This window comes from Panthera leo, chromosome C2 (genome assembly GCF_018350215.1).
Source record: "Panthera leo isolate Ple1 chromosome C2, P.leo_Ple1_pat1.1, whole genome shotgun sequence".
Taxonomy (NCBI): domain Eukaryota; kingdom Metazoa; phylum Chordata; class Mammalia; order Carnivora; family Felidae; genus Panthera; species Panthera leo.
The window spans coordinates 98,168,132-98,195,647 of NC_056687.1; the positions used below are offsets into that span (position 1 = coordinate 98,168,132).

The window sequence follows — 27,516 nt, forward strand, 5'->3', positions numbered from 1 at the left end:
ATATGCTAATTTCTGATCTTAGGCAAAGAGCATCATTAAAATTTTCTTTGATGAATGAGGATATTAGAATGCCTCTGGGTAATTATTACATACCTTAATTCTCATTTTATATTACCACATATGAACAAAAAAGGTTTTGAGTTTGGATTGTATCTCTAAGGTTCTTTTCTTTTTCCTATATTTAGCCTTGGATATTATTTTTGGATGAAAACAAAACCTGATTTATATTTTTATACTCTTTACCATAGAAAGAGACAGAGTATGCACTTGTCTTAATGAGTACATTCTTCACTTTCCTTTTTAATTTTTTTATTTTTTACATTTATTTATTTTTGAGAGACAGAGCACGAGTGGGGGAGGGGCAGAGAGAGAAGGAGACAGAACTGAAGCAGGCTTCTGGCTCTGAGCAAGTAGCAAGCGTTCAGCAGAGCCCAACATGGGGCTTGAACCCACGAACCATGGGATCATGAACTGAGCCGAAGTCGGACACTTAACCGACTGAGCTACCCAGGCACCCCACATTCTTCACTTTCAATTGACTATTTCCACAGTCTTTTGCTATATAGTTACTGGTAAAATTTTAATTCCATCATATATGCTATATTTATAACTTCATTAGTATATCCATATTTGCCAAACTTTTATATTTAGCATATGTGTATTTATTGTTTAGCCTTTGATGCAACTTTTTCCCTTCATAACAATTTCTGTTTTTAAAACCTGTCTGAATTGTATGTAGTTTTGAATTTGTAATTTAACTGCTTTACTCTGACATTATTCTTTTGTCTGCTACTTTTTCAGACGTTTTTGCAAATCACAATAATTTTTAGGTAATATCAAGACAGTGGGAAAAAAAAAAAAGGCAGTAATCATGAACACCAAAGATTTTGTAGTTCTTCCATGGGGGAAACCTGGAAATTCCGTAAAACTAAAATACAAGTAAGTAAAATACAAGTAAGTAAAATACAAGTAAAACTAAAATACAAATAAGTAAAATACAAGTAAGTGTATATATATTTATTACTTAAATAAAAATAATTGCTAACATTTCTGTAATTTAAAATATTTTTTTATATGAGGCTGTGTAGAGTTGAACTTAAATTTTTGAGTTCTTTCCTCCATTTTCTTTACATCGGTAAGAGAGTAGGTTTGAAATATTTTAAATCCCTAATAGTTTAAAAAATGAGGACTAAAATTATTTCTGCCACAATATCAAAATGAAAAGTGATAAATGAAGTTTGGGTTTATTGACTATTGAAGCAGTCGAACAGAAAGTTACAAATAGTTTTGTGACACTTATTCAGAATTAAAAAGAATCACCCTAAAGAAACTGAAAGACCCTGAAATTTACAGAGACTGTTGGGCTGAGAGACCTTTAAATAGAGAATAGAGGGTACTAACTATCCCTGCACTTCACCTGTTAAGGGACAGTATGTTGAATTCATCTTTGTCTTGGAAGGGTACCATCTGTCTTGGATTGCCTTGTGAACACATTCAGCTAGAACCAGGCAATTCTGGTATCTTGGGAATTTTATGACATGGCAGGGGTATGGGAAGTTTCAATATACTGCTTCCCTTTGAGATCATCTAGTGTCACTGGAAATTCCCAAGGCCTTACTCTCAGAAATCAGTAAGGGTCAGTCAGTCTGGGTTGGGGACAGACTGTCAATTAAAATTTTTTTTTAATGTTTTTATTTTTCAGAGAGAGAGAGAGAGAGAGAGAGCAAGATGCGGTGGGGGAGGGACAGAGAGAGAGGGAGACACAGAATATGAAGCAGGTTCCAGGCTCCAAGCTGTCGGCACAGAGCCTGACGCGGGGCTCAAACTCACGGATGGTGGGATCATGACCTGAACTGAAGTCGGACGCTCAACCAACTGAGTCACCCAAGTGCCCCCAGACTGTCAATTTTTAATCTATTTTGAGTTCCCTGAATCAGATCAACAGTCCTGTGGTTATTCAGTGTCTTCAGACTTTCCTAATTCTTCCTTCACTTTTGAGATAACTGTGTGTAAGAGCATGTGTAAGCTGGAAAATGTTATACAAATATATGGCAATCTCAGTACAGTTCACCCTTGAACAACAACAAGGATTGGGGACACTAACCCCCTAGCACAGTCAAAAATCCACACAGAACTTTTGACACCCTCAAAACTTAACAACCAATAGCCTACTCTTGACTAGAAACCTTATGGGTAGTATAAATAGTCAATTAATGCATATTTTGTATGTTATATGTGTTATATAATGTATTCTTACAAAAAAGTAAGCCAGAGAAAAGAAAATGTTATTAAGAAATTCATAAAGAAGGGAAAAGACAATACCGTACTGTATTTATCAAAAACAATTGTGTGTAAGTGGACCCATGCAGTTCAAACTCCTATTGTTCAGTATCATCTGTATTATTTTTACCATTTTTTGGTGGGAGGGAGAGCAATCCCATTGCTACTATTACCAATTTTCCTTTTTTTGTGTAAAAAGAAAAGGGGACGTACATAATTTGATTATGGTCATATGTTTCAAGTCTGTGTTTATATACTCATAAACCATTCATCCAACAAACATTAATTGCATGTGTTCTACACACTGTGATAGGGAATAGTGGACATAAAAGTAAGAAGACACAACCTTTGCTCTCAGGTAGCTTGTGGAGGATGTGAATAGATAGAATCACATTTACAGTATGTTGTGAAGCATGGTATGATGAGAAAGCATAAACTGCTGGGGCAGGGGTGAGGAGGTCACCAAGCTTTGCCTGAAAGATGCAGTTATTTGGGTAGTTACTGGGGAAAACTTGTGCAAAGGCACAGAGGCCACATACTTTGGGAACTTTCAGACACATGCAGCAATTTATGGGACAGAGAACAGAGTTGTAGAGAAGGGAAGGATTGTATAGATAGTAAATTAACCTCTATGCCACACTAAGGAGTTTGGAATTTATTTTGGAAGGGAGGGGGAATCACTGTTTCATGGCCTTTAGGTCTCTGATCCACGCATGATCAGCAACCTACAAAAGCTAGGACAGGAACACCCACTCTATGTTAATATCTTTGGAGTTCCCTTTCTTACCCTTTCCTTATTCCAAGCCTCTGCTCATTTGATACTATCTTAATGATTATCTTGACCTTGTCTGACATTTTGGTGTTCTCCAACATTTGTCTTCCTCTTTCCCAGCCCTCAGCTCATTTCAGTAGGTTATTTCTGGCCCTTGCATTTGTTGGGTTGACCTGGTTTCTGCAGGATCAACCTTAGTTTTCCTCAGTGGCCTTACCTGCACCACATGCCCCTCCCCACCCCGCTCCACCCCACTCTGTGTCTGAAGCTGTTTCCAGGAGGAACGCATGTCTTATTTCAGACCCATAGCATCCCATCAACTTGAACAGTTGGTCAGTAAGCTGGTTTTTTCTTTTTTTTTTTTCCGGTCTCATTCCTTTCCTCTACCACATTGGGGACTTCAAAAACATTAAAAGTTTTCTAAGCAAGTGAGTAACACAATCACATTTGTACTCTTCAAACTCTTCCTCTGGAAGCCATGTGAAAAGTGTTGTGGGCCATTGAGACTTTGGGCGGGGAGACCAGCTCAGGTATCAATCCTAAACTATGTCCCCATTCCATTGCAAAGTGATCTAGGCATCATTATCCTCCTGGTTGCCCAAGTAAGAACCCTATGATTGTCTTAGATTCTTTCCTTTCTCTTTCCTGGTGAGTCTCCTGCTTCTGGTCAGTCTCCAAGTCCAGTTAATTCTATTTCCTTAGAGTTGTCAAATTCTCCCATTTTTCTCTCCATTGTCTCTATCCAGTCAGACCAGCATCATCTCTCTATTATTAGGCTTCTTGAAATAGTATCCCAACTGGCGGCCTTGACTTGCCTTTCAACCTTACACCCTCTAATTTTCCATTCTGTAGTCAGAGTGATCTTTCTAAAATCAATTCTGTTAAAAACCTTTGATGGTTCTCATCACTTACAGAATACAAATCCTCATCATGGCCTACATGGCCCTTCATGATGTGGTCACCCTCCACATCAGCGATTCCATTTCTTGCCACTTTCCCCTCCTTCACAGAATGCCTGGTCACATGGAACCTCTGGTGCCTTGACCCACATATCACCTGTTTCTCCCTGTGCCCACACTTTTCTCTCTTCTTAGAACATTGCTCTCACCACTTCCCTTTGACTTCCCCAAGGTCCTTTCATCCCTGAGGCTCAGCTCAGACCTCACTTTCTCCAGGAACTGCTCTTGCCATCCCTTCAGCTGGGCATGTGCCCTGTGTGTTCAGGTACCTCCAGGTTCTTCTCCAGTGACAGCACCATTATAACCATATTTCGTTTACCTTCATGTGTGTCTGTGTTCCTCTCTGTACTGGAATCTCCACTGGGTCTCATATCCTCTCACCTCCTATTACATGTCCTGTCACCACAGTCCTTGTTTGTACTAAGGGCTGAAGTACTCCTTGTGGAATGGATAAAGTGAAAATAGTGCCTCTCCATCAGTATCTTTACCAGCTTCTCTAAACCCACTGGCAGAGTGGTTTGCCTCCTTTAACTTTCCATGTACCTCTCTGGATTGCGTCCGCTTTGGTGCTTGCTTTTTGGTGACTGTTTATATAAGTTAGTGGCCTTTTCTCATTTCAATTATTCTTATTTTGATTGCTTGTCATTGAATCCTTGGGGACGCACACTACTTGATTATAGTCAAACACTGATGTAATAACGATGAAAGAGATTTAAACTCATGATAGATAATAAAAGCTAGAGAACTAGGTTGGCATAGACCTATTGAACACAGTAACTAATACTGACAAGAGACCAGAACTGTAAAATGAAGAAAATGGCTTGTGTCAAATGTTCGATGAGCTTCAGGTATTATTATCAAAATCTCTTGCACAAGAATCTGTAAGGGGGCTCTCGTCTGTCCTCAAAAAGTTCTTTTTTTACTGCTTTCTTTCAGAGGAAACAATAGGTGAGACTTGGCCCAGTTCACATTCAATCCCTTTAATGTAATAGCTCCTGTACAGAGGCCCTTAATGGGTACTTTCTCCCTAATAGGCCCTAAACAGGCTCTGCTTTCTCCCTTTCTTTCTTTCTTTCTTTCTTTCTTTCTTTCTTTCTTTCTTTCTTTCTTTCTTTCTCTTTCTCTCTCTCTCTCTCTCATTCTCTTTCTTTCTTTGTATTATACAACATAGAGGTAGAAATTTATTGAAGGTTTCTAAGATAATCAGGTCAGCAAAAATGTGTATTCTGTAGAGAAAAGATTAGATACTTTAAACAGTATTCTTCCAACTACTTGAATTCTTTAGAGGAAAGACAGTATGAAAATTAGAAAATGTTTTTTCTTTTGCTTTCTATTTATATAGTATAGATATTTGTGCATATACAAAGACAGAGTTCATATGGAAAGTGAATTATGATTTGAAATCTCTCGCAGTGTAATAGGAAAAACAAAAATCTGACATTTGAAGAGTTGCATACCTTAAGGAGAATGTTAATGGGAGGCAAATGCTAACTTTAGAAACTGTATTTCACAGAATGCAAAGGAAGTAATTAGGATACTCCATCACTTATTTACTATTCATAATTTTAATTAAGGGCAAAAGATTATATAAAATTATTTTGCCTTGTTTTTGTTTGTTTCCCACAAATGAACATTCTGTGTTTAACTAATACTCAGAAATGCTCAGGAACTGAGGATGGAGAAGATACAGTTAGAGTTGGAGAACCAACAAATGGAAAAGAAACTACAGGAATTCCAATCAATTTGGAGCAGAGAAAAAGAAGAAAGAGGGTAAGTGACATTTTTAGGGAATTTGAGAGGAATAAACTGAGTTGTGTAAGGAAATGTTTCATATATCCTTGTCATTTCAACAAAGATCTGCCTTGAATGAATGATTTCTGGCTTTTCCTGTTGAACAAACAGTATTAAATTTCTCCTACTTTTTCTATTTGTGTCCTTTATAGAAGGCATGCTGCTTTTTAAAATTACCATTACTTGTGTTTGTTTTTTTGTTTTTGTTTTGTTGTTTGAATGTTCTTTGGTCTTACACTTTCTTATTTCTCTTCTTACATGACTCTTCTGAACCATTCGTAGCCTGAGATGTTTAGCACAGCAACACAGCCTTTACTGTCATAAAAGTGCCATCCGTAGGAGATCACCAGTTTATGTTTAAGGTCATTTTTATTTATGAAAAACTTTTGGGAGGCAAGAGTTTACATGTTCGTATATAAGAATCATTCAAACCCTCAAGTATGTTTAAAATATTTTTAGATGAATGTGCTTTAGCTGAAATTTTATTAATGAGCACTCTCCACTATTGTGCTTTATATCTGTGTTCATCTTACTGAGAATTGTCCTTTATTACACAAATAATAAATCTATATGACACAAATCAAACAGAATTGATAGTTATGTAATGGAAATGATATCTTCTTTGCTCTGGGCTACTCCCAGCCCATTTGTAGCACTGCTTTTAATAATTAAGGTCCCCCCCCCCCCAACAAATATCTTATCTTTGTATAAGCATATATGTATATACATGTGTGTGTGTGTGTGTGTGTATGAATGTGTGTGTGTGTGTATCTGACTTGTCATTTATGTTTATACAAATGAGGTTATCTATAAAATGATTCATACTCTATTTTTTTTTTACTTAATATATCTTAGTGCTGTTGCCACATCAGTACACAAATGAGCTCATTCTTTTAATGGCTATGTAATATTTCTTTGCATATTTTTGACATGTTTATTTAAATATTCCCTATTTTATAATTATAAATGCTGCCATGAATATGCTTCTATATATATATTTTGCTTACATATGCAAGAGTATCAAAGGGTTAAATTCTTACCTGTGTAATTTTAGGTCAAAGTATATATGCAATTTAGATCTTGGTAGATATTGGAGAAATTGTCTTTCAAATAGGCTTCAAAAATGTATAACTTTTTCCTACAGAGAATGACAGTTCATGTCTCATGTGCTTTGGCTGGTACTAAATATTGCCAGGCTTTTTGTATATTAAATTTGCTTTGTTTGGTGCTCCAAGGGATGATCATCAAATATCCATGAAATATCTTCTGAACCATTAAAGAAAATTCAGAATTTACTATATCTCCAGTAGTATTTATCTTTAAAGTATGACTCTTTGGAAAATACTCATGACACATACACACACTCCCTCTAATAACCAGAACATTGATTTAATCAAGCATCTCAATGTCATATGTCATCCCAGGTGACAAAGTATATTGTATATTTTGTTGCTGTTATTATAATGATCCAATGAGCTTAGTTTGCTCTTCTCAATGGATAATGAAATATCTGTGAATCAGAGTTCCTGAAATCAGACTCAAGAGTGTGTTTTCATTAGCTGGGGATGTTTTTAAAAATGTTCTAAAGCTTGATGGAGTTTTCATAAGATTTAAGTGTTTTTCTAAGGCCACAAAGATAATAAATGTTATAGCCAGAATGAGAACCTGCCACTCATTGGTCAGGAAGATAGAAGTTCAGTGTTCTGACCTTGACTTTATTATTTATTGTCTCTGTGACCTTGGCCAAGTTTTTGTCTCATTATTTTTTAAGTGAGAATTGGATTTCTGCCCTGTTGACTTCAAAAAATTCTGTGAGACTCAAAAGTGCTTTGAAAGCCATCAGCTAAACAGTTCGCCTTCTTTGCCTTCTCTTTACCTTTCAGTGTGGGAGCTGATCTGTAGTCTTAAATACGGGATTCATCACTTAGTGCATCTGCTGTTTTCGGTATTGTTTTGCTTCCTTTTCCTCTTTATACCTGTGGACCCTTAGCTTTTAAAACTGCATGGCAATCTGCAAAATTTCCTATAAATCAGTAAATGTATCGTTAGTCATTGTAAATGTCTAAAAAATGAAATCCTTCATCTGTGTTTGGACATTTTACTTTTATTCATTTCTTCTCAAAAGTTCCAAATATGGTAGAGCTACATTTTAGAATTACCAAGGCTATCGTGGCATTATTGATATTTCATTTTCCTTTTGTGGTGATCTGTTACATGTTAATGACTGAATTTCATTTCTTCAAACAGGGAAAATATATTTGTTTTCATTAAAAGGAGAAATGTATTTAGTAATTACATTTTGTCCTCTGTTTATATATACTGAAGGTCAAGTGGATATCACTGGAAATCTGGGCAAGTGGGAAAATTGAGTAATCAATCACACATAATGTCACAAAGTAAAGGAAATATTATTAAGGTAAGAAAATACCATTTGATTCTCAGGGAATTTACCCAGTAAAGAGATATAAATTAATTTTTAGATCTTGTATTCCCTTCCATACTTAAGAACCCACTAATCTTATTTTAATAACTTCACATATTATTGGATTGTGATTAATTTTTATGGGTTAATATGTAGCTTTCATTATTCAGATATATTTGTTTTTCATCTATAAGTTGATTTTAAAAAATTCATATTGAGTAGAATTTTTCTAAACTGAATTTTTTTCATGCAGTTCAGTTTTGGTTTCAAGTATGTGAAATACAACTATGTGGTCTTATATTAAAGTGAAAGCTAGGTTATTTGATGTAACGAAGGACAGACTTTTTTCCTGCCTTTTTATTAGATCACATTTGTTTCATGTGTTTATGTTCTACTTGAATAATAATTATTATTCATATACTGTTGATTCCATGTGTGGAGACCTGAGGAAAAGCTGCCTTCAGGTTTCCCAGCTGTAGAATTGCTTTATCTTAACTGTATGTTGTAAAATATAACATTAGATTATATGTAAGATTAAAATCAGATGAGTGACTTTATGTAGGGAAAGCTGTTTTGTTTCTGGATTGTTTAGCACAAGATCCGTGACTTTGTAAGTTTTAGCTTATATACTCCTCTTTATTTTTTATATACCTGTCATCCAACTTTCTTTGGGCCAGTTGGCATCTACAAACATCTTACTTGGTGCTTCTAACGTTTTTGGCTTCAAAAAAGCATTTTGTTCTTTACTGTCATTCTCTTACTGAGATATGTTTCTTTAATTTTTGGATTAAAAGTTTTATAGTCCACTTCCCATTTTTCATTATCTTTCTGAGATAGCATTCCATGTTTCAGATATTATTGAACTATAACACATTAAAAATGCTGACTTTGTCATTATTGACTTATCTATTCAATAGTATTTGTTAAGTGCCTCCTTTGTCATATAGTGCATTATCCTTGTTCACAAGGAGATCCTCATCCAATGTGAAAGATAATGTGCATATGAAAATATTTATAGATTAAGTCAGTATGTAATTTTTGTCATAACTATTTAGTATATGAACCATCTGTGCTTGGGAAAAAATACTTTAGTTCTACAAATATTTGAGAGTCTCCTAGATGTCTTTGTAAGGAAAAAATGATGAATAAATCATAATGCCAGTCCCCACAAACCTCATAATTGAGTCAAAAGATGTGGAAACATGGGGTTTGGAGAGCTGTAGAAGGTGGGTGTAGAAAGTGAGACTGGGCAGGAGGGAAGGTCTTGAATACCAGAGTTAGGAGTCTTGACGTTTTCACTGTGGGAATGGAATTCCTGGACAGTTTTTGAGCAGGAGGATAGTTAAGATTAAGGTAATGACTTAAGGTGGCTGATCTTGTTTAAATATGGAGTGCATTTGGAGTTTATAAATACAGAGTATAGAACAAATGATATCAAAACTGTTTTGATCATGTCCACATAAATCAAGAATGTATTTTGAGCATGGACTTTTCTTTTTTTTTTTTTTAATTTTTTGTTAATGTTTATTTATTTTTGAGACAGAGAGAGACAGAGCATGAGTGGGGGAGGGTCAGAGAGAGGGAGACACAGAATCTGAAACAGGCTCCAGGCTCTGAGCTGTCAGCACAGAGCCCGACGCGGGGCTCGAACTCACAGACCGTGAGATCACGACCTGAGCCGAAGTCGGACGCTTAACTGACCGAGCCACCCAGGCGCCCCGAGCATGGACTTTTCTATACATGAACTTTTTATTTGTTTATGAATAGAATTTATTTATATACATAATAGTTTACTAATATATCATGTGCATTGTGAGACAAAATACAGACATTAGTTAAGGATGACATAAACATGAATAGAAATTCTCTTCTACTTTCTGGATTTTTCTTGAGCTCCCTCAAGCATGCATACATGCTACTTTGGAGGCCACTATTATAGAGGCCAATGGACTATTTAGAAGACTATTAAAAGAATCTAAAGGTCAAATGAGAAGAGTCTGTATTCGAATGTAGCAAAAGTAAAATGAATAAAACTATGGAACCAAAAAAGCAATGAGAAAGAAAAGGAGGAATTCAAATGTATAACTGATATTCCAGGCTGGATTGACTAGGAAGTAGAATAAAGAAGGAGGTTGGAAAACAGTTTGGGATTTAGAGATCCCTCCCTCTCTCCCTCCTTCTTTCTTCCCTCCTTTCTTTCCTTCCTCCATTCTTTCTTTCTTTCCTTCCTTCTTCTCCTTCTTTTCCCAGCTTTATTGAGGTATAATTAAGAAAGTTTAAAATGTGCAACATGATGATTTGATGTATGTATATATTGTGAACAGATTTCACCCATAAGGTTAATTAACACGTCTATCACCTCACCTGTTTAAATCTCTTTTGTTGTTGTTGAGGACATTTAAGTTCTGCCTAGCAATTTTGAAGATTTAGGATTTTGTTTGAATTCTCATGTGTTAGTTGAAGCCAAGGGAGTAAATGTGCTTCTTAAGAACTTATAAAAAGGAGAAGAAAGGTATAAAGGATAAAGCTCAGAAAGGGCAGGTGGGAAGGATAAAGCTCAAGGAATATGGAGGTAAAAGAGAACTTTAATATTTATTCGCTATCTATTTTATACCAGTCAACAGTTTAGCTGCTTTCCTGTTTTATCTCATTAAGTGCTTATATCACTCTTAAGAGGCAGTTGTTATTTTTCCAATTCCACAGATGAAGTAATTTAACATCAAAGAAATTAACTTGCTCAAGGTCAAGTGTCAGAAGTTAACTTGCTCAAGGTCAAGTGTCAGGGCCAAGATTTGGAATGCAGGCTTCCGGGCTGGTTCTAAGTTAATTTGCCAGCTCTCCAGTAAAGGGAGCCTGAGAAGAGGAAGAATGGTAGCAGTAGAATCAAAGTAATGTGATTTCATAAAAAACGAAGGTAAAGGAGGGTGATTTTAGAAAGTATGGAGACGTCAACATTGTTCTATACATTGTGTGGTGAGAAAAGTTTTGACTGTGATTTTAGACCAGTGTTTCTCAAAAGGGGACAGCTTTGCCCCCCAGGAGATGTTTGTGGCAATGTCTGGAGACATTTTTAGTTATCACCACCAAGAGAGTTTTTGGTTTGTGGTTTTTGGTTAATGATAGGTAGTAGCTACAGGCCAGGGGTGCTGCTATTCACCCTATAATACACTGGGCAGCCCCCCAACAAAGAATTATTTGTCCTAAAATGTCGATGGTATCAAGGTCAAGAAATCCTTTGTTAGTCTGTATAGATTAAGATCCTGACTCATTTCATTAGCTCTATGATTTTAGGCAAGTCACTTAACTTTTCTGAGCTCCTGTTACCATATTTGTAAACATATATAACAATACTTGCTAACTACTTCATAGAGTTTTAAGCAATGTTCAAGTTATATGTCTGAAACCAATTGTAACATTGGCTGAAGATCACACTAAAAAATGTTTATGGAGAATGAAAATTAAAAAAAAAACACTGATTTGATATTTGGGTTATTAGATGGAAAAATACATTTCAAGCAGTTAAAAAAAGAAAGGTGGGTGATAATGAGTAAAGACTAATGTTGCACCGAGAATGAGAACAGAGCGCGACCTCTCAAAGATTTAACAGGATCAAGGAAAGACTTTATTACAGATGACCTTTGAACAACACAGATTTGAACAGTGCAGGTCCATTTGTATGCAGATTTTTTCAATAAATGTAGGTACAGCACTTAAATGTATTTTTTTCTACGTTATGACTTTCTTAATAACATTTTCTTTTCTCTAGTTTACTTTATTGTAAGAACACAGTATATAATACATATAGCATACAAAATAGGTGCTAATTGACTGTTTATGTTATCTGTAAAACTTCCAGTTAACAGTAGGCTATTAGTAGTTAAGTTTGGGGGGAATCAAAAAATCGTGCCCCAACCCCCATATTGTTCAAGAGTCAACTGTGTATTGTTTTTCAGAATCAGAGAGATGTAGCCAGTTTGTAGTTGAGGGATGGACTCACTAGTGGAGGAAAGATTGAAGATGCAAGAGAGAGAGGTGCCAATTGCTGGAGGTTAGTCTTTGAAGAGACAGCTCATTAAGGAGACCTTAACCAATGGAAAGAGAACACATTTTATCTGATAAAAAAGATGGAAGAGAAAATAGGTGGTAGTAAAGGTAAATTTTTAGAGATTGCATTTGACAAGAGGTAAGGCAGGAAGCTGTGGAAAGATTTTAATGGGAAGATCTCAACATTCTTAGTAAATTTGAAGGCAAGATCATCTGCTCACAATAAGGAAGGGAAATGGGGTAAATGTGAGTCTTTTGGAATGAAGAAAGTTTGACATAGGCGCTGTGGGAATCATGATTGAGATTTAACATGAAATGAGTAAGTGGACTGCTGAAGTGCCATAAGAGCATGGATTTGTGGGGGATCCAGTCAGGATTATTTCATCACAATGGTTGGTAGATATGGGAGGTCTAAGAGGAAGAAGGTAAGGTGATCATGGTTAGCACTGAGAAACTCTGAGTTTTGGGCTTTTAAAGGTGTGACCCTTCAGATTGCTGCTTAGGTTTAAGGTTTGGTCATAATGGTCAGGTGGCTGAAGAGGGACTCAGATGGTCAGAGTAGTCAGCATATTGGAGGGTTTTGAACATCAGGATGTCAGGTGAACATGAACATTGAAGTCTGCACGATCATCACCCAGAACTGTGATGGAGAGAAATACTGAGCAGATTGCTGAAGTTATGGTGGAGGAGGATCCTGGATGTTGATAAAGACAATAAACGAATGGCGAGGAGCTTCAGTAGAGGCAACTTTGCTGAATGGTGAGATCAGAGCAATATTCTGGAAGCAGCACTGAAGAGAAAACAGGGAGAAAAATTTTCTTCTCTCCTGATGAGTGAGAGGGAGTAGAAATGGAATTAAGTTCCTCTGGAGAGTTCTCTGGAAAAAAGTTGTGTCTGAGGAAAGACGGGTCCGGTTAATGTGAACTTTTGCAAGAGATGTTTTTAGGAAGGGTTTAAAACATAAGACAAATGGCTATTTAATAAGGGCTCTATGCAATGGCAGGATGGAAGGACAAGCAATAGAAAATGGCAATGTTTAAGTAGCTAATTAGATTACAAATGAGAATATTTGATAAGGTGGCTCATGGGAGGAGTGTGGGACCAGCATGGCAGATTAGGACCTTGGTGGGTGTTTGGAGGCATTGTCAATGCCAAGGAGGCTGATGGTGACAGCATAGCCTGAGTCTGATGGCCCAGGTGATATGTCTGTATGGTACTGCCACTCAACTGCCCTGTACCCTAATGGTACCCCTTCAGCATCTACCGGTGGAGGCATAAGTGGTGAATACCGCATAGGCTTCAGTATATTGGATTCCTGATGTTTTGAATATACACGTATGTGCATATACATACATACATACATGTATGCATGTACGTGTATATACATATGGATGTGTGTGCGTTATGTGTGTATCCCAGGTCCAGCCCTACTCTATCCTCAACTCTTTCCCAAACAGATAAAAATCAGACTTAGGAGGAAATTCTGTTTGCCTCAACATAGCAGCTAGCAGTTTGTTCACTGAAATATTTTTATGCAGTTTGAATCATTTGAAGTAAATATGGCCATGTTTATAGAGCAGAAAAATATTCATAATAATAAAAACAAATTATAAAATTTCCCTAATAATGGATTCAATTTGCTTTGGCATCTCCATTCTGCCCAGGTAGTCTATAACCATATTGATCATGTTGCAATTCAGACGTACCACTAAGGTAATAATATTGGCCAATTTTGCTATGAAAAATGAGATTAAATTATCTGTAACTTGTATAACATTTCCAGTTTAGAAGTAAAAGTGTGATTCACATAGAAATTGATTATTTCAATCCTGTTTTCTTTTCTGCTATGTTTGGTACATAGCATCTGAGCAGCCACTTAAAGAATGTGAACAAAAAATGCCCTTTCGAGGCAAAACCACTAGATTCACTGAGAATAATTATGCCTGAATTTTCAAAGATGACTGCAGTTGGTACAGCCATCGACATAGAGGCAGCCGTTGTTCTCATATTCTCATGGACAAAGTGGGCAATTGAGCATGCAAATTGCAAATTGAAAACTAGGCATGAATTGCCAGTGTCTGTATCAGTGTGCACCATTCCTCCATGCTCGTTTGTGTACTTTGAATGTTGGTTTTCAATAAGACCAAGGCAAGTACGTACACTTGGTGAGTCTGTTTTATGTCTTAAAATCTTAAGATCCAAGGATTTTAAGTGACTCTTTGAAACACGTAAAGCGAACCTTATTTACTCAATATTTTGGCTACATCTTAGGGAAGTCAGGGATCACAGCGAATATATTGAAGGTTAAATCTGTGATGCTTAAACATGTGGTTCTCTGAATTAGACAAATAAGATAATATTGGCTTCTGCAGTTATGTAAGCAGAGCAGCTCAGTGCGAATTCAGTTTAGATTTGGTCTACACAAATATTAGACTGTGTATGTTTCAGAAAGGTACCAAAATAGAAAAGGCTTACAGAACCTTTACAATATTTGAATATTAGTGCTTTTCTAAAATAATATCGTGATGATATATAAGGATTTTTGTTTAAAACATAATATGGCATGTTTTAAAAAATGGTTTATATATTTCCAACATTGGGAGAGAGAGAGCATGTGCACACAGATGCGAGGGAGAGGCAGAGAGAGAGGGAAAAAGAGAATCCCAAGCAGGATCCACGCTATCAGCACAGAGTCTGATGCAGGCATTAATCCCATGAACTGTGACATCATGACCTGAGCCAAAACCAAGAGTCAACCGACTGAGCCACCAAGGCACCCCTTGAATTTTCTGTTAATTAAAAGTTCTATATATGCTTTAATAGTGATATTCTATTACGATTGTATTATTCTTTCAAAATGTTTGCTTCACTCAAGATGCACTAAAATGTTATGGCTTTCTAATATTTCTAATAATAGTAACTTAAACTTTCTTTGAATAAGAGATCGTATCCCTGACAAATAATATGTATTTCATTAATATAGCTTTCTGCTGGAAAAGTGAAATTAAAATTACTAAAGGAGCAACTTCAAGGTAAACAGTTTACCACTGTATTATTAGATGCTAAAGATAGAATTTATTTTCTTTTACATTTGGATTGCATAGAAAATTAAAGTGCTAGAATTGCTCATGCAGTATAAAGATTCTAAACACCAAAATGATGAGTCTTTATTTTTGATATTCAAATTCATTTTGTTTTCTGGGGGGGGGCAGCCTTATTTTATGTCAAAAATATTAGAATATGAATATAAGAAGAACGTTTTTCAATGGTGAGGACTTTGATAGCATTGTTTCTTAAACTTACATCATTTTATTAATTTTTTTAACGTTTATTTATTTTTGAAGGAGAGAGATACAGAGCATGAGTGGGGGAGGGTGGAGAGAGAGGGAGACACAGAATCTGAAGCAGGCTCCAGACTCTGAGCTGTCAGCACAGAGCTCCACGTGGGGCTCGAACTCAAAAACAGCGAGATCATGACCTGAGCTGAAGTCGGATGCTTAACCGACTGAGCCACCCAGGCGCCCCAAACTTATGCAATTTTTTAACCGGGAAGATATTTTAGCAATGTAAGACTATAAATTGAAATTTCATCCTGGGAATGTAAAAGACTATTGAAAATGGCTTTATATTTTAATGAATTATTGCACAATAGCAAAACCCAAAAATCAATTTGAATCCTCACTAATTCCAAAAGGAAATTTTTTTTTATAGAGGATAAGTACATTTAACTTGAATGGTTAAGATAGTTTGGCAGAACAGGTTCTAAAAATATATATAACATTTATTATAGAAGTTGTTCTGTATGAGGTTCATTTAGTTTGATCTGAAAATGGGACAGGATGCCATAGGGATTCTATCAAGAGCGTAGTTTTTAACATTCTGTAATTTCATGTGTCCGGTTCAAGTGAGTTTTAAATAGAATGGGTGTGGGCAGAAATGTGGGGCCCCGTGGTCACAGGGGGCTGGGAGGGGAAATGTGGCCTTCCCAGTTTCCTGGAAAGAGTGGACTTGGCTACACACCATTGTTATTGGGCAATTAATACTGACATAACGTTTGAGAATTTAGAAATGTGCACAATTTCGGTACTTCATGGTGCACAACTTCATTACATTCATAAAACTGAATATCATATTTTGATATGATTGGCCTGACCTTTTTTTTTTTTTTTTCTCTTCCAGAGCCAGTGAAACAACCACTTAATCATAAAATGGCCAGTTCTTCTGAAAGTGAAAAATCCAAGATAAAAGGGAAGGTTTGTGGACAGTGTGAGAACAAAGCTGCTGTGCTGGTATGTGCACTGCAATAACATAGGGGTGCATAACGTTCACATGGCCTCATTCACCTCTCCCAAGCCAGCCCGCTTCTGTAAGCCAGATGCTTTTCCTTGGCTACCGTTGCTAAGGGGGAAGTGTGCATGCTGCCCCATCCGGCCAGCACCTGTCCAGAGAGCTGTATCTCACCTTCTCATTCCCGTTTAAGGATAACTCCTAATTCTTGTCCTCTCTCTCTAAGGTCATGCCCAGCAGCACACAAATATGCTGCAGTCCTTTCCAAACCAAAAATACAACAAAAATTCTTCTTTGACCCCCACATCGCCCTCTGCACCCTTATTAGTAAAACTTCTGAAGCGTTGTCTACACTTGCTCTCACCATGTTCTCTCACCTTTTTTTTTTTTTTGCTGAGGCATAATGTACTTTCTATGAAATAGATCTTAAATGTATAGTGAGATGCCTTTTGATAAATGGATACACTCGCATCAAGATAATAGAATACCCCAGAAAGTTCCCTTGCGCCTTTTCCAATTAATTCCCACTACAAAGCCAACTACTATTCTGATTTTTAGCACCATATACTTAGGGTTATATTTATATAAATAGAACAATAGGGTATATATTTTTCTGCCTAAGGCTTCTTTTGCTCCACATGGAGATTCACCCATACTATTACATTTATTAGTAGTTTGTTCATTCAAATTACTGAGTAGTACACCATGGTATTAGTATACCAAAATTTGTTTATTTATTGACATATTGAATGACATTAGGTTGTTCCCAGTTTTTTACTACTGTATTTAAGGCTGCTGGGACATTTGTGTGCAAGTCTTTTTTGTTGTTGTTTTTAAGGCAAAAAAGTTGTAAAGGGAAATTGAAGACCCCAAAAGATGGGTTCTGACAGTTCTCTAACTTCTCATTGCTGATTTTGTGAACTTTAAAAAAAAAATGATGGTTGGGGCGCCTGGGTGGCTCAGTCGGTTGAGCGTCCGACTTCGGCTCAGGTCATGATTTCACGGTCCGTGAGTTCGAGCCCCGCGTCGGGCTCTGTGCTGACCGCTCAGAGCCTGGAGCCTGTTTCAGATTCTGTGTTTCCCTCTCTCTCTGACCCTCCCCCGTTCATGCTCTGTCTCTCTCTGTCTCAAAAATAAATAAACGTTAAAAAAATTAAAAAAAAAGTTGGTAAAATACACCATAATTTAAAAGTTACCATTTTAGCCATTTTAAGAGCACAGTTCAGTGGCGTTCAGCACATTCACATGGTTGGGATGCCATCAGCACCATCCATCCACAAAACTCTTTTCATCTCACAGAACTGAAACTGGGCTGCTTGCACCATGACTCCCATTCGCCCCTCCCGTCGGCCCCTGGCAACCAACCTTCTACTTTCTGTCTCTATGAATTTGACTATTCTAGGTGCCTCATGGAGGTGGAATCATTCAGTATTTGTCCTTTTGTACCTGGCTTATTTCACTCGCTCTAAGGTTTTCAGGTTCCTCCACATGGTAGCGTGTGTCAGAATTTCCTTCCTTTTTTAAGCCGAATAATACTCCATTGTATGTAAATAGCACGTTTTGTTTATCCGTTCATCCATCGCTAGACGCTTGGGTTGTTTCCACCTTCTGGTTTTTGTGAATAATGCTGCAATGGACAAGAGTTTAAATATCTGCCTGGTTTCTACTTTCAGTTCTTTTGAGTATATGCCCAGAAGTGGAATTGCCAAATTCTCATTCTCTCTTGATTCCTCTCCATTCGGGATTGGGTCTCCACTATGCCAGCAAGTGCTCCTATCAAGGTCACTAGTGACTTCCATATTCTTAAATACAGTGACCAGTTCTCAGTTCTTATATTAATCTATCAGTAATATTCGATGCACTCTTCCTCTTCTGTGACTTTTCACTTAGCTTCCTCTAGGACACAATTCTGTCTTGGTATCATTTTACTTTGCTAGGTGCCCTTTCTCAGTCTTTTTTGGCTTTCTGTCTGCTTGACCCCTGAATGTTGAGTGCCACAGGGCTTAGTCCTTAGCCCTCTTCCCTAGTCCATCTACTAACTCTTTATAGGTAATTTCATCTACTCTCTTGGCTTTAAAGACCATCTCTACATGGATGGTTCCCAAATTTACATCTCTAACTCATCCCTCTCCCCTAACTTTCAACTCAGACTGCCTATTTAGCACCTCTACTTGGATGTCTAACAGTAATCACTAACTTACCATGTTCAAAATTACACCTTTAATATCTCTCCTCCCCACTCCCAACAGTCTCATAATGAGGGTCGATTCAGATGTCGCCTGCCCTGGCAGCCCTTTGTAAAGGACCAGCAGCTGAGTTGGCCTCTCCAGTTTTTTGGAGCTTCTCCATGCATCCACATGTTTATTACTCCGTAACATATGTATGTATGTATGTATGTGTGTGTATATATATATGTGTGTGTGTGTGTGTATGTGTGTATATATATATATATATATATATATATATATATATATATATATTTATTTATTTATTTATTTTCCACCCACCTGTGTAAAGTTCATGAGAGTAGGGATTTACTTTTGGTCAATGCTGTGTGCCCACCACCTAGAATTATGCCTGCAATTTAGTAGGCACTCAACAAACATTTGTTAAAGGAATAATTTTTTTTTCTGTAATAAAATCTTCAGATATATCTTCCTTTTAGTTAGTATTAAAGTACTCCAGTATGTTTTGTAATTTAAAATACTACACTTAAGAAGCAGTTTTCCCCCCAAAGAATTTTATGATTATAACTAATATTTGTAGATTACTATAACTGATATTTGTTATAGTTTCAGAGAATTTGGCCGTGATCATTTCTGATTTGAGACTATGTTGCTATCCTTATTTCATGGCAGTTTTAGCTGGTCTGGGAGAGTTAGAATACCATAAGTCTAATAAAGAGCTCATTGCAATATTAAATGTAAAACCCTGTCTCTTGGTACAGGGCTCTTATATTACAACATGCTGTTTTCTTATCTTATTTGATCTCTAATGATGGGCACTAATTTAAGAAATCTTCACAAATTATACCTATTTATAAATGTTTAAAAAATATAAACAATGTTAATATTCCTGAAGTTGGAAATATGAAAGCTAAAAGGGACTTACTGGCTGAATTGAATTGTTGGGGTCCACTGTTCATGATGAGAACAAAGTATTTATGTAGAAGCTATCAATACTTCTTGTGAATCCTGTTCTATGTTGAGCACTGTTTAAAGGCTCTGGAATTTGAATATGACATCCATAGGTCAAACTTGAGCTGGAAACAAAGGATCTGTTTTTCCAAAGAGAAGGAAAATCAAGAAGAGGACATTCCAGATAAGATAAATGGCACATGCCTTGGCTGGAAAGCAGATGAGAGTGACAATGTGTGTAGTGATTAAAAGGCTGATTTGCCTGAAAACTGTTATAAATATAAGCAAGGATTTAGACCCTATACATTCTTAAAGAATTTCGCTATGATTTTAAGGAAGGAGGAAGGGCAGAGAGAGGGGGAGAGCGAGAATCCCAAGGAGACTCCATGCTGTCAGTGCAGAGCCCAAAGTGGGGCTCAATCTCACAAATCACGAGATCATGACCTGAGCCCAAATCAAGAGTCAGATGCTTAACTGACTGAGCCACCGAGGTGTCCCACAACAATAAATGAAATAAATTATTTAAAAATTCAAGTTAGACACATCTAGTGAAGTGAAACATGGTGGTGGTAAACCCTGAAGTTACCTTGTGTTCTTAGCTTCCATCATTCTGGATGGTAATGCTGGTTGTGTGGAGTAAACCTTCTTGTATCTGACGATAGGGTCTTCGTCAGGGAAAACTGTTTATGGGAGGTAAGGGTTAAGAGCTGGCATTTTGGAGGTTTGAATCTCAACTTTACTTGTGATTAGCTATGTGACCTTTGGAAATGGCTTGATTCCACTGTATTTTTTGTTTTCTCATTTGTGAGAGTGGGACAATATAGATAACAGTAGTCTATACCTCGGAATTATTGAAGATAACGGTGAATGCATGCAAGTATCAAGAGTAGTTAGCGTTGTGCCTGGCACATTGAGAAGAGACAGGAAATTGTGTGTGTTTCGTTGTTGGCACATTTTCATATCTCATAATGCATTCACATACATTGATGGTAAAAATAAAACCCAACCTTCAAATTTTGTATTTTTAAAAGAAATTCCAGTAGCTTTAGGCTGCTTGTACATGGTAAAAGCGAAATGGATAGTTAAAAATTACAAATTAATTTGGCAAATGCAGATAATTTAATTAAACTCAAAGGGATTCTGAAGGCTTAGCACAACTGATCTAGGCTTGATCAAATTAAAAAGATATTTGCTAAAACTGCACTTGGGTATTCCATCATTGAAGAAGCATCTGTGGTGGAATGGAGTCCTTATCTACATTTTTAGTACATTTCTGCCAGTTATACACACTGCCTAAAAAGATTTTCCAGTTGGCGGTCATTTTAACCCAATTTAAATCCAAATATGCTTGTATAACAAAATATATAAGCTTACTCTGCAATTCCAGCTTTGATCTTCTAGTCTACAACATCCGTTTGGCTACTTTCATTAAAAATCTGTTGTTAACAAATACTTGGCTTAGAATTCTATGTTGAAGCTGATTTCCAGTCTTCTATATTACCTTGTGAAAACAGTGCCAAGTATGTCTAAGAAATTTATTAAGATATTAGCAAATAAATGAAAATTATGCAGAATACATTTTGAAATCTACATTAATATGATAGTACGCCATGTATGTATGTGAAATTATAGCTTTTTATTTGATTTTACACTTAAATATTATGGATCTAGGTAATGTTTTAATCATCATTTCTGTAAGAAACTAGTTCTTAAAACGTGAGTTGAAAGTGTAGGACTAATTCTGATATTAGGGATAGTGTTTTTTTTTTTCTTCACTTGAATGAAAAATCCAGTTCTGTATAGCTAATCATATTTGAAAAAAAATGCATTTGATTTTGATAATCATTTGACATACTGGATTTTATTTAATTGCAGATATTATCAAGGTTTTTCAATAAATGATCAGTGCTGCAGTTAATGGTAAATGTGATTTTTAGTAATTTGGTTCATGGGTGAGAGCTTGAGCTCTGAGCCAGACTGTGGGATTAAAATCCTGGCTTCATTAGCTGTGTGACTGGGCAAATTCTCAATCATTATGTTCCTTGGTTACTTCATCTTCACAATGGAGACACAATGGTCGCGTTAACCTTATTATAGGGTTGTTGTGAGAATTCAATGAGATGAAACATACAAAGCCCTTAGAACAGTGCATAAATGCTCAGTGTGGATGTTGTTATGTGGTTCTAACCTTCCTTTTTAGTTTTGTTTACCTGTACATAATTTCTTGCTCTTTTAACCTTTGGTTGTTATTGTTAATGTTGTGTTAATCATCTTATATTTAATAAATCTGGCCACGTTATTGTAGGTAACAGAGTCATCAAATGGTGACTTGTAATACACTTTTAAAACATTAATGGGCTCCTGTTTTTTTTTTTTTTTTTTAATGTTTATATTTGAGACAGAGAGAGAGAGTGTGAGCGAGCGGGGGATGGGCAGAGAGAGAGGGAGACAGATTCCAAAGCAGGCTCCGTGCTGTCAACGCAGAGCCTGATGTGGGGCTTGAACCCACGAACCGTGAGATCGTGACATGAGCTGAAATCAAGAGTCAGATGCTCAACTGACTGAGCCATCTAGACATCCTCCTGCTGGATTTTTAATAAGAATTTAGTCTACTTTTCCACATCCTATACATTCTAGTGCCTGTTACTTGACGTGTGGTCTGCACACCAGCAGCTGCGTGGACGTTACCTGAGAGCTTGTTAGAATGCAGGATCTCAGGTCCCATTCTAGACTTCCTGAACCCGTCTTCACAGTAACAAAATCCCAGGTGATTCATATGCACAGTACAGTTTGGGAGGCATCACTGTATTGCACATTTCAGTCAGTCACTCACCAGTGCAAGGTAGAAGAGCTTGGTCAACCTCTCGCCACTCTTCCCTAGCTGCTTTCTGCTTAGGATTCCTTGATAGGTGGAGAGAGGAAGGAAGGGAAGAATGGTAGTGGGCACGCTAAGTGGGGAGAGGGGAAATGAGAAAGGATCAAAGGGAATGTGGGCTCTGTGACATAGACTTTCATTTTTTTTTTTTTTTTAAATTTTTTTTTCCAATATATGAAATTTATTGTCAAATTGGTTTCCATACAACACCCAGTGCTCATCCCAAAAGGTGCCCTCCTCAATACCCATCACCCACCCTCCCCTCCCTCCCACCCCCCATCAACCCTCAGTTGGTTCTCAGTTTTTAAGAGTCTCTTATGCTTTGGCTCTCTCCCACTCTAACCTCTTTTTTTTTTTTTTTCCTTCCCCTCCCCCATGGGTTTCTGTTAAGTTTCTCAGGATCCACATAAGAGTGAAAACATATGGTATCTGTCTTTCTCTGTATGGCTTATTTCACTTAGCATCACACTCTCCAGTTCCATCCACATTGCTACAAAGGGCCATATTTCGTTCTTTCTCATTGCCACGTAGTACTCCATTGTGTATATAAACCACAATTTCTTTATCCATTCATCAGTTGATGGACATTTAGGCTCTTTCCATAATTTGGCTATTGTTGAGAGTGCTGCTATAAACATTGGGGTACAAGTGCCCCTATGCATCAGTACTCCTGTATCCCTTGGGTAAATTCCTAGCAGTGCTATTGCTGGGTCATAGGATAGGTCTATTTTTAATTTTCTGAGGAACCTCCACACTGCTTTCCAGAGCAGCTGCACCAATTTGCATTCCCACCAACAGTGCAAGAGGGTTCCCATTTCTCCATATCCTCTCCAGCATCTATAGTCTCCTGATTTGTTCATTTTGGCCACTCTGGCGTAAGGTGATATCTGAGTGTGGTTTTGATTTGTATTTCCCTGATGAGGAGCGACGTTGAGCATCTTTTCATGTGCCTGTTGGCCATCCGGATGTCTTCTTTAGAGAAGTGTCTATTCATGTTTTCTGCCCATTTCTTCACTGGGTTATTTGTTTTTCAGGTGTGGAGTTTGGTGAGCTCTTTATAGATTTTGGATACTAGCCCTTTGTCCGATATGTCATTGGCAAATATCTTTTCCCATTCCGTTGGTTGCCTTTTAGTTTTGTTGGTTGTTTCCTTTGCTGTGCAGAAGCTTTTTATCTTCATAAGGTCCCAGTAATTCATTTTTGCTTTTAATTCCCTTGCCTTTGGGGATGTGTCGAGTAAGAGATTGCTACGGCTGAGGTCAGGGAGGTCTTTTCCTGCTGTCTCCTCTAGGGTTTTGATGGTTTCCTGTCTCACATTCAGGTCCTTTATCCATTTTGAGTTTATTTTTGTGAATGGTGTGAGAAAGTGGTCTAGTTTCAACCTTCTGCATGTTGCCGTCCAGTTCTCCCAGCACCATTTGTTAAAGAGACTGTCTTTTTTCCATTGGATGTTCTTTCCTGCTTTGTCAAAGATGAGTTGGCCATACGTTTGTGGGTCTAGTTCCGGGGTTTCTATTCTATTCCATTGGTCTATGTGTCTGTTTTTGTGCCATGTGACATAGACTTTCTGACATCATCCCTCCAAACCCTCACACTTCCTTATTTGTGCTATTAGCATTCTTAACCTAGGCCAAACTGAAGAAAATGAGGGGTCTTAGACATTTGGACTGCTTCTTCTCAGCTCACAAAGGGTGTTGATGTGGCCATACAACTGCACAGCAGTAAGTGCACTTGCAGCAAAAATTCCATTTTCTTTCCTCTTTAAGTCTTACTCGATGCCTTCGTAGGTATAGGGACATCACATCAATTTATCCAGAAACTTAAAAAAATACAGTTTAACAGTGTACAGATTTTGAAAGATAAATACAAACTTGTCCGTAATCATTTCACTAGTCATAAAAACTGCTGATGTGTTGATGTAGTTGCATCGAGGTCTTTTTCTTATACTTTCTTTCCTTTGAGGAATCTTCTAAGAATAATTTAAAAATTTTTTTAAATGTTTATTTATTTTTGAGAGAGAGAGAGAGACAAAGTGCAAGCAGGGGAGGGGCAGGGAGAGAGGGAGACACAGAATCTGAGGCAGGCTCCAGGCTCTGAGCTGTCAGCACAGAGCCTGACACGGGGCTTGAACCCACGAAGTGTGAGATCATGACCTGAGGTGAAGTCGGACGCTTAACTGACTGAGCCACCCAGGCGCCCCCTAAGAATATTTTTTAAACCGTATTTTGAGAATCACCAGTGACGTAATGCCATTCAAAAAATATGTGGAGATTTTTGGGGAAAAATACTGTATGCATTGTGAGATTAAAAACTTATAAAAATGAAGTAGTTTTGACTCAGAGATTACGCTGTTTAGCCTTTGCCAGGTCAAGAAGTTTGGCCTGAGGTTGCTCGTTTTTTATGATTTGTTCAGAAATTGTAGATACATATATGCATCTAATACATATCTAAAACCTACTTGCAGCTATTATATTTATTTTGATATGAGAGTAATTAGAGTTTACAGTTAGTTTTTCTCAATTACATCCTTTAAAAAAAAATTTTTTTAAAAGTTTATTTACTTCTGAGACAGAGACAGAGCATGAGTGGGGGAGGGGCAGAGAGAGAGGGAGACACAGAATCCAAAGCAGGCTCCAGGCTCCAAGCTGTCAGCACAGAGCCCGACGCGGGGCTCAAACTCACGAACTGTAAGATCATGACCTGAGGTGAAGTCGGACGTTTAACCGACTGAGCCACCCAGGTGCCCCTCAATTACATCTTAATGGGGTCAAGTGGTTGTTCCAGTTTCCATGAGCTTCTCAGTTCTTATGACATCTAGATATGTCATTGGAGAAGTAAAGATGAGAACGATGACTTCTTTATGCAAACGTTTTCTCAAACTCACATTTTTATAATATTGCATGATGTTTTACTGTCTTTTAAGGTATGCCTTGAGTGTGGCGAAGATTATTGCTCAGGTTGCTTTGCTAAAATTCACCAGAAGGGGGCACTGAAGCTCCATAGAACAACTCTTTTGCAGGTATCGCTTTTTAAAATGCTTTACTTGTAGTGTATTTATAAAATGTTTCAGCACGAAGACATTTAAAACATGTTTAGTTATCTAGAATTTAGGATGATTTATATTAATTTCTAAAATTCTATTATGTACAGTCTTTACATATATCTTAAAATTATTTTACTGAATGCTAATCTGGGTTCTATTTTGCTATTTAAACTGTGTTTTAATATAGTTCTTGAAACATTAGCTTGATTAGAGTTTTAGATCATGCATTTTATCTATGAACTTGACATTTAAAAATTAGACAGCATTTTGTATCTATTGTGGTTTAAAAAGAACATATGGTTTCAGTATTATTTCTATATAGTTTATAAAAAGAAATCTCTATATTTTCTTTTCATGTTTTTTTTTTAATTTAGTCTTTCATTTGTCCTCATCCATTATCATTTAAATAAGCTTATCTCTCAGGTTTCTACTTTTCTTTCTACATAGTAGAAGCTTTTATTTTTCCTTGTATAATCATTGTTTTTAAACTCAAACTCTGTCAGATGGTTTAAAAATTCTAAGATTTAAGTGATAAATATGGCTAAATATATATATGACATATTATGCCAGTTACATTTAACAATGGACTGTTATGTCATAGATTTCATTCATTGCACAGTAATTTACTCAACAAATATTTATTGAATGCCTTTTCGAAAGCAGGGGATGTGCTAGGCAGTACCTTAAACAGAAGAATAATGCTAGGATCCTACTCTTAAGGACCTGAGGATAAAAGTGGTAAATGAGGACCTAGTGTAATGGGTTAAAGATTTTAATATCTTGTAGGCAAAAGGAAGGAGATGATCAGATCTGTATTTAGAAAGATCACTGGTAGATTTCAATTTTTACATGTGACTTCAGTATAAATACTATATTGGTAACTCTCAAGGATACTGATGACCCAAGTCATAATAGCCACAAAACATAAAATAGACTTTACTCATATCAGTATTTACCAAATTCAGTTACTTTTGAATGGCTGGCTACTCATTGGTAGCCTCCTGGTAGAATGATGAAGGAAAACAAAACTAAAAAACGCCTACTGCTTCAGGAAGTTTTGTACAACTGGACAGTTAAAGAAATGAAAATTAATGTCTATAAATGTGAATGTGATTATTAACATACAAATAATATAGATTTTAAAGGCACGCCACTTTAAAGGTGAAGAATATACCCCTTGTGAGCTCATATTAGGAATTGTCCATTCAGTGATTTTTTTCAGCATGTTTTCTGAGTTGTCACTCAGTGAATTAGGTACCGTGCCAGCTTGTATGGAAGAAACAAAACAAAACAAAAAAGAGAACCGGCTCCTTCTCTCAACTTCAGTATTTGACCTTCAAGATTTATCTATGTCTGATTTTCTTCTCTCTCTCCCTCCCTCTTCCCCTTCTCTTTTCCTCCCTCTCCCTCTGTCGCATGTACATCACACAGACACACACATACTCAAAATAAATTTCAAAAGGCAGTCAAACTTTGCTGTGATATACCTTATTGTTATCCAGAGACAAACGGGATGATAAGTGTCGAGTCATGCTTAGTAACACAACATAGTGTATGTTTTCTAAACATTTAGCATTTTTCTATTCCATATTAATGTCATTAAAATGGCTGTCTTCTATATCTTAAAAAGGAGAACATCATCTTTGTAGATGAGATTCTTATATAATTCTAAATACAGAATGGATAAGGAAGAGAAAATTAATATTTACTGACTAAATACTCTGTATCCTATACTGTTGTATACTACCAGCATCATATTTACAAATTTCGATTGCAGGGGAGGAAAGATTGGTAAGTCAGAAATAGTAAAAATGTTATTTAAGTTCCTAGTGAATCTCAAGTTGTGGAAGACACGTTCATCTCTGAAAGTTAACATAGTGAATTTTATAATATGTATACGAATCAA

At 36.8% G+C, this 27,516-nt stretch overlaps 1 protein-coding gene across 3 annotated transcripts in view; it reads left to right on the plus strand.

Moving 5' to 3' along the window:
• Positions 1-27,516, plus strand: part of ZBBX (zinc finger B-box domain containing) — a 120,182-nt gene that overhangs the window by 6,125 nt on the left and 86,541 nt on the right. For 2 of the 3 annotated variants that reach the window (XM_042956166.1, XM_042956168.1), the window contains exons 3-8: positions 802-939; positions 5,668-5,781; positions 8,128-8,218; positions 15,252-15,300; positions 16,448-16,557; positions 25,491-25,586. In XM_042956166.1, coding sequence (XP_042812100.1) covers positions 872-939; positions 5,668-5,781; positions 8,128-8,218; positions 15,252-15,300; positions 16,448-16,557; positions 25,491-25,586 — 528 coding nt within the window. In that variant the 5' untranslated portion in view covers positions 802-871. Of the gene's footprint in view, positions 1-801; positions 940-5,667; positions 5,782-8,127; positions 8,219-12,700; positions 13,028-15,251; positions 15,301-16,447; positions 16,558-25,490; positions 25,587-27,516 lie in introns of those variants that run through there. The other variant, XM_042956169.1, reaches the window with a different exon arrangement.